Here is a 13,181-nt window from a genome sequence, read left to right as displayed (position 1 = left end):
CGAGTCAATCCTTGTGTGTGTGAGTGAGACTAACAAGTTAGTTACTTCTTCCATTAAAGGCTTGGTTGAAGAGCCAAGCTTTCACCTGCTTCCTGAAGTAGAGGTAGTCTTGTGTTAAGCGGAGCCTTTCAGGCAATGCATTCCAGAGAGTGGAGGCTACTCCGGAGAAGGCTCGCTTGCAGGTATCACATCGTGTAATGTCTTTTGGAGAGGGTGCAGTTAGTGAAAGTCCTTGGGAGGACCTTAGTGTCCTTGGCGATGTGTGGAGGATCATCCTATTCTTCAGATACTCGGGGCCATTTCCTTTCAGGGCCTTGAAGATCAGACATAGAGTTTTAAATTTAACCCTGTATTGTACTGGTAGCCAATGAAGTTTTGCAAAAATGGTGTGGTGGGCTCACGTCGCTTGCAACCTTCTATGAGTCTTGCTGCTCCATTCTGAATCAACTGGTGCAGGCCCTTTGTAGTCAGACTATTGTATAGTGCATTGCAGTAATCCAGTCTTGATGTTACCATGGCATGCACAACTGGGATAAGATTTACCTTCTCAGTGTAAGGAGAGAGGCAGCGTAGCTGTCGCAAATAGTAGAAGCAGCTCTTGAAGGTTGCTTGGATTTGGGGAATCAGAGTAAGTGAACTCCCCCTCAAATCACAAGTCAGGAACCTTGGAATATAGTTAGATTCAAGTGTTGAATCTAACTGTATTCCAAGGCTCCTGATTTGTGATTTGAGGGGGGGTTCATACTTCCCAAAGGTATTTTGATGTCAGGTATGTATCCACTTGTGTTAGGGACCCAGAGAAGCTCAGTTTTACTTGGGTTCAGGCAAAGTTTGTTGTGTTTAGCCCATTCATTGGATTGATGTTAGACAAGTGATTAGTTTATTCAAGGCTGTAGGTAAGTCAGGTTCAATGGGTATGACTATCTTGCCTTGCCTCTTCTCCTTCAACTCCAGAAGTGACCTGTCTGTCGTGGTCAGAAATCTGGCTATAGTCCTAGGCTCACCTCCAAGGGTCACAACAAGTGGGTCCCTGTTGGGGGAATGTAGCCTCATATACAGCCATAGGTCGCTGGAGTCAGGTGCCTATTGCTTGGGCATATGTCCTCTGGGCACATATCCTCTTCATTTTCCTCTATTAAGGTTCTCTACTTGGTCTTTGTGACACACATTTTCCAAATCTTGTCCAGTTGATGGTTTCAGCTAGGTGTAAGGGATCCTCTGGTGCATCAGGTTTTTTTCCGCTATGTCTGGATCCCATGCATCATTTTTTTCCGTGGCTGTGTCTAGATCCCACCCTACTTATGGACTGCTTTGCTACGTCCCACAGGTCTCTGGATTTGTCTGCTGCTCATGGCAAAGAAGGAAAAAGTATGTCTTACCTGATACTTTTCTTTCCTTTAGTTACAGCAGATGAATCCAGGATTCCACACTATCATTTCAGTCTGTTTCTCTGCTTAGGTATCTTGCTGTGGTTACCTATGTATAGCTCTCTAATTGACAGGTTTAAGCCTCATTTCTGTGAGAAGGGAGAAATGTTTATCTTATTATTCCTTCTGCTTTGTTAGGAGAAATACTGACTGACTAAGGAGCATATTCAAGAAGGAACGGAGGAGGTCACAATCCCACGAATATGCAACAGCAAGAAAATAAAAGTGAGGCAACATAAAAGGAGGATTCCAGAGAGCTGTTTCAGAAGCCTTTAATACAGTCCAAACTTTCAAAGGTATCCAATCACCTAGTCTATACAAAAACAGTCGTGTTTCGGCACGGATGCCTACAAACAGCTGCATTTTGACCAGATGAACGATACGCTGTTGGCATCCCCCTTTTTTCATTGCTGGATTTGTTTCCCAGTTCTCTATATATACATGTGTTCAGAACATTCAGGCAGCACTGGACTTGACAGGTATTGTGACTCCTGACGTAGACATCTGTGCCAAAACATGGCCGTGTCGAGTCTAATACACACTAGGTGATTGTATACCTTTGAAGTTTGGGCTGTATTAAAGGCTTTTTGAACCAGCTCTCTGGAATCATCCTTTTGTGTTGCCTCACTTTTTTGGTCTTGCTGACCAAGGAGCATACCATCCTATTGTGGCAGAATTCAATTTGGTACTCTCTCCACTTGCTGGTAGATGGTCATAATGCACAAGTCTCTGGATTTTTCTGCTGTGACTAAAGGAAAGAAAATTATCAGGTAAGACAATTTTCCTTCTTGATTGCTTTCACTCTCTATTGGTTTTTGATATGTGTGTGTGGAAGTTTGGGTGCTAGAGTACAATTTTCTGTCAATCTCTTCATTTTCGAATGTGGAAGAGAGGAGCATCTGGGCATAACTGTTACATGAAATTACAGAGCTAGATACCACCTGAGTTGGTGTGCAAGGAGAGAGACTGGTCAAGAGCTTGTCTGGCCAGCATCTGCAGGTCTGTAGAGGAGAGAGCAGGAGTTTGTCACAGCAGCCTCACAGTTGGAGTCATGAGGGACGCCACAAGTCCAGCAGGGAGCTGGGCAGTATCAGGCTGGGTAAGTGGGTGAAGAGGAGCAGAAGTAGGAGAGAGAAGTGTGAAAGAGGGAGGGGAGTGGGATTAGGGAAGTAAGTGGAGTGGAGGAGTGGCCTAGTGGTTAGGGTGGTGGACTTTGGTCCTGGGGAACTGAGGAACTGAGTTTGATTCCTGGCACACGCAGCTCCTTGTGACTCTGGGCAAGTCACTTAACCCTCCATTGCTCCATGTAAGCCGCATTGAGCCTGCCATGAGTGGGAAAGTGCGGGGTACAAATGTAACAAAATAAAAACTCAGGGAGGGAACTGAATATTGGTGAACCATCAGGATCTAGAGGCCAATCTCCACCACCTGGGCAGTACATTAAGGATTCTTGTTCACCTAGGAGGAGAATGAGGTTATTAGGGAAAGGATCATTTACAGTAATTCAGTGTCTACTGCAGAAGTCAAAGGCTGCCATGGACAAATCTCGCACAGTTGTAGTGTTAGAGCAGCAAGGTGCTCTGAGGAGCAGTGCAGACACCAATAATGTGACATCAAGCAAAACAGAGTCTGAAAGATAAATGGACTGGCACAGCTGCACTACAGGATTATCCTTATTGTATCCAGCTCAAGGGCCTGGAGATAAAGCTGTATGATACCATTAGGCTGGAAGTGTTTAAAGGACTGAATGATGATCTAGGCTGCCAGAGCAGGTAAAAGAAAGCACATCCATTCAGTCATTTTCACATCAATCCTTTATTGAACACACATTTTTGTAATCCAACCCATTGTCCTCACTGGATTCCATTGAACAAAAATATGATACATAGAAGATTTTAAAACAAGTCACACAAACTCAGCAACAAATACTAGGTGACAGATATTGGTTACAGAGGAGCAGTTCAAAGCATGACCTTAGTTCCAAAGGCGTTTAAAAAAAAAAAAGTAAACATTAACTTTCCTGCGGATGTCTAAGTAGACATATGTCAGACACATTGTCAGGTAAATTATTCCAGAGTGTTGGGCCAGTGCCTGAAAATTCCCTGGCATACATTGCTGCCAGATGGGCTGTCTTCAGTGGGAATAGATAATGAAGATTTGCCAGATAACCCCAGTTGACATACTGGGGCATATTTCACAAAGTGTCTTTCAGTAGTAGCTGCTCATCTCAGAAAATCTGGGATATTTGTGTTTCTATATTCTCATCTCAGAAGACCTGAGATATTTGTGTTTCCATCCTTGGACGATTGGCTAGTTTTCTGCATGATCACAGCAGGCATTGATTCATTTTCTCCAGCTACAATTACACTCTTACCTCCCTTGGTTTCATCAACAACAAAATAAAATCCAAATTTGTCCCTACTCAGACTATATAGTTAATCGGAGCACACATAGACACAATACAAGGGAAAGCATTTCTCCATCAAGACTGACTGCAAATTATGCAAATTCTCGTCCAACAGTTTTTGTCAGCTCAGAAATGCACTGCAAGGACATTCCTTCGACTTCTGGGCCACATGGCAGCTGCCACATCAGTCATTCCTACAGCAAAATTTCACAGGACCTATTCAATGGGAACTTAAATTTCAATAGAACCAGCACACTTGGCCTGTTTCTCAAAAAAATATGGGTCAGTTCTTCAATCAAGTAAGCTTTCACATAGTGGCAAAAGCCGCACCATCTCTTAGTGGGAGCTCCATACCATCCCAACAACCCAGACCTCAGGCTAATAACAGATGCCTCATTAACGGGATGGGGAAAACTTCGACAATTCCAGACTCAGAAACAATGGGCATTGGAAGAGTCCAAATCTTACCTAAATCTTAGAACTTCATGCAATTTAGTGTTTTATAATAGCATTCAAAACTATAATGATAAACATGACTGCCCTTCTCAGAACAGACAGTGAAATTGAAATGTTCTGCTAAAAGAAGCAGGGGGGCATGGGGCCTTTGACCTCTATGCAGGGAGGTGTGTCACATCCTATCACTGATAGAACATCTAAACATTCAAATCTATGCCACCTATATCCTAAGGATACCAAAATGTACTAGCAGACAATCTCAGTAGATTTCATCAACCACATAAATAGTCCCTCTCCAATCAGGCCACTCAATATCTATTTTGCAGATGGGAGACTCCGATAGTTTACCTCTTCAAATCTGAATCGGAAATGCCACCTCTATTGTTCCAAAATCCCAACAAAGGACAGTTTCTCCACAGACGCATTCACTTTCTCTTGGAAACAGGACCATCTTATGCATTTCCACCTATTCCTCTCATCTCCAAAGTCATACAAATATAATTCAAGTAGACTTAATTTCATGTCAGCCTGGTACCCATGGCTGGCTTTTCTGGTGATAGACCAGCCCATCCACCTCAGCATCCTTCCAACCTTTACTCACTCAGTAGGAAGGACGTCTCCTTCACCCTGATCTCAAGTCACATGCATTAACAGCCTGGAGACTCAAGAAGCAGACATAGAACTGTTACCTATCACATTCTACACATCATTGAAGCCTCTTGTAAACCATCTAAACAAAAATCATATAATTTTAAATGGAAAGATTCTCAATATGGTGTAAGTCTCATTATACCAATCTATTTACATGCTCAGTATTTACTCTTCTGCAATACCTTATGGACCTTTCAGACTTAGACCTCAAATTTCTTCACTAAGAGTTCACGTGGCAGGAATGTCAGTCTTCATGACTCGAACAATAAGTCAATTTCATCTCATCCTCTCATTATCCGCTTCATTAAAGGTCTTTGGAATGCTAGACCTCCAGTTCAATCACTGACTCCTGAATGGGATCTCAATGTAGTACTTTTGCAATTTATGTCTCCCCACTTGACACTACCTCTTTGAAGTTCCTGACTTGGGAAAACTATTTTCTGGTCGCCATCACCTCGGGCAGGAGAATTAGTGAATCTCAGGCTCTGGTTCACTATCGTTGCTTCCTGAAATTTTCCCCACAAAAGTTGTCCTCTAAACCCATCCAAAATTTCTTCCCAAGGCAGTATCACCTTTCCTTCTCAATCAGGACATTACTATCCCTGGCTTTTTTCCAAAATCCCACGGTCATCCTGTAGAAAACTCTCCCTACACACCTTGAACTGCTGTCATGCTCTATTATATGTGGAAACAAACAAAGCAGATCAGTGATACACACAAAACTTTTATTGTAGAGTTGCAAACTAGTACAATGCAAGTAACATGCAGTAACTGCAAAAGTTTACAACACTTTAGTACCTATTGGCCTTAATGTTAATATTTCTGTTATGATCTACTGGGACAGGCAGGGTAGTGACTGGGTCTCGCTCCTGATTGGTCTTATCAGGGATTGGGCTGACGTCTGAGGCAGTTGACGTCAAATGCCAGACCCTATTTAAGCCTACCTTTGCCTGCATTAAGACACTCTAGCGTTATTTTCCTTCAGCTGTGAGCTTACCTTGCTTCTGCTTAGTTTGTGCGTGTGGCACAGTTTGAATTCACTTTGTGTAGTTGCCATTGTTCTCTTTGTGTTTGTTCTTTGAGTCTGTAGCAGTCTGCTCCCTCTGATTGCTTGCTGTTGTTCAGCTGTGTGCTGCCTCTCTGTGTGCTCTGCTACTGTTCAGCTGTGAGCTGCTTCCCTGTGTGCTCTGCCTTTACCCCTTCCTGCTATGTTGCTGGGTGAGTCCCTGGAGATTACTTCCTCCATTTGGGTTCCCCCTTAACCCTTTACGTGCTGTATCTGTTGTTGTGAGGACTGTTCCTCATCTAAGCTGTGTAGCTGAGCAGTCTCTCTGTGTAGTCTGCCTTAACCCTTTACCTGCGTATCTAGTTTTTGGCTCTTGTGAGGACTGTTCCTCATCTAAGCTGTGTAGCTTGAGCAGTCTCTCTGTGTGGTCTGCCTTTACCCTTACTTGCTGTATCTGTTGTTTAGCCCTGAGGACTGCTCCTTGCCTAGCTGTGTGCTACAGCTTGAGCTGCCTCTCTATATGGGTTCCCTTATTTGTTAGTATCTGTGTGTTTGGTCTTGTGACCTTTAGTTGGTGATTGTGTGTGGCGCAGCATGGTGTGACCTGAGTGCCGGTCCTTTCAGGGACTTCTCTCTATTCTTTTTCCCTTCCCTTTTGTGTGTTTGGGTTCCAGTTTGGCCTTTGGGCCATATGTACGTGTGGGCTCCAGTTGGCCTTGCGGCCCATATCAGTGGTCTATTTCCTTTCTGGTAGTGCTCGCTGGTCTTCCTGAGTGTGCCAGGCTTTGTAGCCCTTTTGTGTCTGTATACGTGAGCTTGGTCTTCCCTAGCACTCTGCCTAGTTCCAAGGGCTCACAATCAACCTAACAATTTAACAGTGGAAGTTTTAGATTCCTAAAGAATTCTGTATTAAAAACTCTGCAGTACTTTAATGTAATTTTCCTTTCTAGGAAATGACTCTTGTTGCTCCTGAAGCACCTTCAGAACAAGCTAGAAGAGTTTTCCAAACTTATGACCCTGAAGGTAAGGTATTTGGCTATTTTTAAAATATAAATAGGATCGCATTTCAATTTCAAATTTTAATCGCAATTAATTGCACAATTAAGGCTTTTATTTATTTCTCAGTGCAGCACCTTGTGACTCTGGGCAAATCACTTAACCCCAGGTACAAATAAAGTACCTGTATATAATATGTAGTGGTTTAATTGTAACCACAGAAAGTGGTATATCAAATCCCATCACCCTTCCTAGTGGTCTGGTTATCTCTCTTCCTCCCATCCCCCAGATCCAACATCTCTCCCTTTTTCTTCCTTCTCCTCTTTCCAAGGTCCATTCCCTCTCTTTCCTATGGTCCATTCTCTCTCACTTCCTCCCATTGTTCAGCATCTCTCCATCCATCCCCATCCCCATGAGCAGCCACACAAACATGGTGGTGAGCAGCTTCCTCTGATGTCACTTCCAGTTTATGGATGGGTGGGATGGGCCAGAGAGAAAGCTTTGGACCAGGCTGCAACAGAAGACAATATGGGGGGAGGGGGTGATGCTGGATTGCACCAAGGACAGGGATTGAGACTTGAAGAGAGCAGAAGAGTTGTTTGGAGAAGACATGAGGCGTTGCAAGGTAATTAATTTTTAAAACCACAATTAAGGCATTAATCACAGAGTTTAATCACTATGATTAACTTGTAGCCCTAATATAAAATGAAATTTCTCTGGAATGTATTTAGCTTAACCTGTAGTGTTAAACATCTAAACTAGAGACTTTTCACTAAGAATATGTTAGCAATTCTGTGATTTCAGTGTTTATTTATTTTTTTTTTTTGTATACATAACATAGGGAGAAATTTTACAGTGTTGGCTGTGGGAATTTATCCCTATTCGTCCCAAGTTATTGGTATGTATATCTGTGATGTTTCAGATGCTTTTCAGCCCTTTATTTGACCAGCTAAAGAGAGCAGCTGCTTACAAGTTCCTGCAGCAAAAATGTTATTTCATCTTTCTGCAGCCCTAGATCTCCTAGGGTGCCTTTTTGACTGTGTGCTTCCTGCCCTGGTTGTGTTCTGTTCAGTGCTCAGACAGTGTGGCACCAGAGCTTGCCAGAGATTTGGGGAAATTTCTGGTAGGAGGCTGAGGCCTATATGCACTAAGATCCCCATTAAGAATCCATTCGTATTTTCAAATTGATAAAAATTACCGATTTGGAAATACAGATGGATTCCCAAAGAGAATCACATGCAAATGAGCTGCTTTTTGCTTTGGTACCCATCTCATTTGCATGCGACAGGGAGGAAGCCATTCGGCCAGCCGAGCATGCCCAGAGCAGCCCATTGCTAAGCGTGGCTGCTCTGCGCATGCTGCAGACAATCTGTAGTATGAGAACCTCCTAAGTTTGTTTGTTTGTTTGTTTGTTTGTTTTTCCCCAAAACAAGCCAGGAGCCTGTACTCTCTTGTCCCAGGGAGGGGGGGGGGTCTGCTGATGCCAGGAGCTGGAGTTAGCTCCCGTGGGCTCCAGGGTTCTCTTCTCCCCTCTATCGCCCTGCTTCCTTGACAGGGGCAGGACAGGGGGGCAGCAGCAGCACAAGAACTCCAGCGGCTCGCTCACCTCTGCCTGGCCCTGGAAAGCTGAAGCAGGATCCCTCCCACCTCAGGGCCTCACAAGCTCCTACAGCCTTTTAAGGTTGGATTTTTGTCACACTTTTTTGTGTTCTGGTTAAAAGCAGTCCCTCTGCCTTGATATTTTGTTATGTGAAGCTCACTGAAATTTAACGGGAGGTCTGGAGCTGCCAGAACCACCAGCTCCAGACCTCACATTAACTTTCCCACGGTAAAACTAGGGACTTCTGTGCATCGGGTTAGAAAATGGCTGTGCATTGCCTACATACACATTTGTATAGTAATTAGCTCATTATAATAGCTTTGCATTCTGTTTGCGTAGCTGCTACCATCTTAGGAAGAGAGCTTGGAGAACCCCATTTGTGCGTGTCTCATTTACCTCCTTGCTCACTATACGGCTAGAACTGGTAAAAACCACATTGCTGGCTCATTAGGTTTTGTGCTTCTGGGCCTGAGTGCAAGAAGGAGTTGAAGCTCAGAGGGGGCTGCCATTTGTAGCAGGAGTATAAACCCCTGAAGAGATTTAAACCCTGTTTTTGCCGCCAAAACTTTTGTCTTGGGGTCATCTCCATCTCTGACCAGTCCTGCTTATGGAGATTCCCTGTTTATGCCTATGCCTGCTGTAAGCCTTCTGAAGAAGATAATCAGCCTGTTCATACCCCAACGGTGGGGCACTAAAGGCACTTGCTTGTGCAAGGATTCCTGGACGTTCAGGGCAAACATTAGAACCGTAGAGACTACAGGCTTGTTTCCAGTGAGCAGGGCTGGCGCAACACTGTAAGCAGGGTAAGCATTGCAAGAGGGCACAAAACATTTGGAGATGCCAGAAACTGCCAATGTTTACCCATTGCTCTGACCCTGCGTCATGACACTCCATTGGCTTTAGCCCTTCCCATTTGCCATGCTCTTTGGAACACTTAGCAGAGCAGCAAGAGCATCTCTTTCACTGCTGCCGCTCTGCTTCTAGTCAAATGGGTCTGGTGGGTCAGCACCGTGTACTCCTCTGAGTCGCAGATTAACTACTTATGGTTTTGTGTCAAACCCCTTCTAGATGCCCTGCTTTGGAATTCTTAGCAGAGCGATGGGAGTGTCTCTTTCACTGCTGCCACTCTTCCTCTAGTCAAACAGGTCTGGCAAGCCGGCAACACATGCTCCTGCGAGCCACTTGGAAGTAGTTAATCTGTGGCTCAGAGGAGTACACGTTGCGTGCCAGACCCATTTGACTAGAGGCAACGTGGCAGCAGTGAAAGAGACGCTCCCGTCACTGTGCTAAGTATTCCAAAGCAGGGCAGCTAGGAGAAAGGGGGGTTGACACTGGCTAGTCTGATATAGGGATGGGAAAATGGGGGCTGATGCAGAGCAGAAAACGGGGCAGGTAGGAGAAAGGAGCTGGGGGGCTAAAAAAAAAAAAAGCTTGTGAGTGAAGGAGACTGGAAGTGGGAGCTGATGCATGAAGCAGGTGGAGGGGGCTGATGCGGGTGACATGCGAGAGCTGCAGGCTGATACAGGGAGTATGTGAGAATAGGGCTGAAGTTGGAGGCTGATGTAGGGGTAGTGAGAAAAGAGGTGTCTGGAGGTGGGAGCTGATCCAGGGGACAGGTGAGAGAATGGAACTGGGGCTGAAAAGGGGGCGTGGGCTGAGGGCTGAAAAAGGGGGTTGGTGGGAGAAGGAGGCTAAGACTTGGAAATGGTTGTGATATAGGGGCTAGTAGAAGGTAGCTGAGGGCTTATTCAAGGCTTGGGATAGCAATCGTCTGATGCTGGGGGACAGATGCCAGAAGGGGGCTGATGTTGGGGTAGGGACAGGCCTGAGAGAGGGAGCTGGGAGAAGGAAGAGAAGGACAAGATACTATGTGGGGGAAAGGGAGAAGCGAGAGGGAGAAGCAGGGAAGGCGAAGAAGAAAGGACAGGTAAAAGGGTACCGAGGTTAAGGTGGAGGAAAGGTAGAGTGAATGAATATTGGAGAAGGAGGCAGGTGAACATATGCTGGAGAAGTTCAAACAAAGGTATGAGCGAAGAAGCAGGGGCCAAGGATGATGAGAAAAGAGGAAAAGAAGAAAGGGCTATGAAGAGGGTGTGGTCAAATCTTTGAAGGAAGTGAGAGACACAGGGAAGGTGGAAAGGGAAATGGAGCCTGAATATGGGAATAAGACACAAAGGGGCTGAAGCTGGAGAGGGAATGAATGACAGGGAAATAGGCATAGTAAGGGGATGAGAGGCAGAGCTAGGGTTATCGTATGTCCAGGTTTCCCCGGACATGTCCTCTTTTGGAGGCACCATGGGATGTCCGGGCGGGTTTTTCCAGCCTGCCTGTTTTTTTTACGCGTTTGCAAGCAAGCTGGAGGGCGAGCCTCAGGGTGCCCTCTCCTCACGTAACTCCACTAGCCCTGGTGGTCTAGTGGCCTTTTCAGGTCAGGAAAGAGTCCCACTCTTCCCTGCCCAGCACTGCCGCTGATCCACTCGCTGCCGGCACTGCTTCAAAATGGCTGCTGAGACTTCAAGCGCCCCATCGAGACTTCCGAAGAAGTCTTGCGAGGTGACCGTTTGAAGTCTCAGCAGCCATTTGGTAGCAGCATCAGCAGCGAGCGGGTCAGCTGCAGTGCCAGTCAAGAAAGAGTGGGGCTCTTTCCTTCCCCAAAGAGGCCACTAGACCACCAGGGCATGATAAGTTACATGAGGGGAGGGTAGGTGGATGGAGTCATGTGGGTATATCGGTGTTTGGGTGGAGGGAGGCTGGAAAAAAATATTGGGAAGGGGGAAATATATTGGGGGAAGGGAAAATGAAGAAATACAGCATATGGAGAAGGGGATGGAGAGGAGAGGGGGGATATGCTGCTCATAAATGGGAGGGAAAGGAAAGGGAGATATGCTCGTGGGATGTTTGCTGTTTTGGAAATGTAAATCTTTTCTTTTTGTATATAGCAGATAGCAGATTACAGAAGAAAATGCATTTCTGTTACTTTACCAGTATTTTACTGCTTATAGAATCTGGCTTTCTTGGGGGGGGGGGGGGGGGTAAAGGTGACTGTAGGGTGTGGGGGGGCGTGGTAGAGGTGGGGACATGCAGGGGGCGGGACTGTATTTTATTTTGTTCCTCTGTTTTTGTCACTGCAAATATGGTACCCTAGCAGAGCCTGATAAACTGGGGTGGAATGGGAGACTAGAAAATGGATGAAGACAAGAAATAGGGGCTGGGGGCAAAATAAGACAGATAGGAATGAGAGAGGTAAGAGTAAAAAGCTAATAAGTAGGAAATGAGGATTGTGGGTGGGGGGAGGAAGAAGGAATGAAATTTAGAGGTAGATAAAAAATAAAAAGCAGATGAGAGAAATGGAGAAAAAAATGAAACACTACTACTTAACATTTCTAAAGCGCTACTAGGGTTACGCAGCGCTGTACAGTTTAAAGAAAAAGGACAGTCCCTGCTCAAAGGAGCTTACAATCTAAAGGATGAAATGTCAAGCTGGGCAGTCTAGATTTCTTGAGTAGAGGTATAAAGGTTAGGTGCCGAAGGCGACATTGAAGAGGTGGGCTTTGAGCAAGGATTTGAAGATGGGCAGGGAGGGGGCTTGGTGTATGGGCTCAAGGAGTTTATTCCAAGCATAGGGTGAGGCGAGGCGGAAAGGGCGGAGCCTGGAGTTGGTGGTGGTGGAGAACGGTGCTGAGAGGAGGGATTTGTCCTGTGAGCGGAGATTTCGGGTAGGAACATAAGGGGAGATGAGGGTAGAGAGGTAATGAGGGGCTGCAGATCGAGTGCATTTGTAGGTTAGTAGGAGAAGCTTGAACTGTATGTGGTACCTGATCGGAAGCCAGTGAAGTGACTTGAGGAGAGGGGTGATATGAGCATATTGGTCCAGACGGAAGATAAGACACGCAGCAGAGTTCTGAACGGATTGAAGGGGGGATAGATGGCTAAGTGGGAGGCCAGTGAGGAGTAGGTTGCAGTAGTCAAGGCGAGAGGTAATGAGAGAGTGGATGAGAATTCGGGTGGTGTGCTCAGATAGGAAAGGGTGAATTTTGCTGATGTTATAGAGAAAGAAGCGACAGGTCTTGGCTATCTGCTGGATATGCGCAGAGAAGGAGAGGGAGGAGTCGAAGATGACTCCGAGTTGGTGGGCAGATGAGACGGGGAGGATGAGGGTGTTATCAACTGAGATAAAGAGTGGCGGGAGAGGAGAAGTGGGTTTGGGTGGAAAGACAATAAGCTCGGTCTTGGCATGTTCAGTTTCAGGTGGCGGTTGGACATCCAGGCAGCAATGTCGGATAAGCAGGCCGATACTTTGGCCTGGGTTTCCGCAGTGATGTCTGGTGTGGAGAGATAAAGCTGGGTGTCGTCAGCATGAAGATGATATTGGAAGCCATGACATGAGATCAGTGAGCCCAGGGAAGAGGTGTAGAATGAAAAAAGGAGGGGTCCAAGGACAGATCCCTGAGGAACTCCAACAGAGAGCGGGATGGGGGTGGAGGAAGATCCATGGGAATGTACTCTGAAGGTATGGTGAGAGAGATAAGAGGAGAACCAGGAGAGGACAGAGCCCTGGAACCCAGTGTGGCAAGAAGTAAATTGTGATTGACAGTGTCAAAAGCGGCGGATAGGTCGATGAGGATGGCGTACTGACCT

The 13,181-nt window shown here is 45.8% G+C and overlaps 1 protein-coding gene across 1 annotated transcript in view; it reads left to right on the top strand.

Moving 5' to 3' along the window:
• The window catches only part of MINDY3 (MINDY lysine 48 deubiquitinase 3), a 468,791-nt gene that overhangs the window by 343,258 nt on the left and 112,352 nt on the right, over positions 1–13,181 (top strand). Inside the window, exon 12 of the mRNA XM_030199997.1 lies at positions 6,898–6,970. Coding sequence (XP_030055857.1) covers positions 6,898–6,970 — 73 coding nt within the window. The remainder of the gene's footprint in view (positions 1–6,897; positions 6,971–13,181) is intronic.

This window comes from Microcaecilia unicolor, chromosome 1 (genome assembly GCF_901765095.1).
Source record: "Microcaecilia unicolor chromosome 1, aMicUni1.1, whole genome shotgun sequence".
Classification (NCBI taxonomy): Eukaryota; Metazoa; Chordata; class Amphibia; order Gymnophiona; family Siphonopidae; genus Microcaecilia; species Microcaecilia unicolor.
The sequence above is the reverse complement of the archived record's forward strand: the minus strand, read 5'-3'. Positions and strand labels throughout refer to the sequence as shown.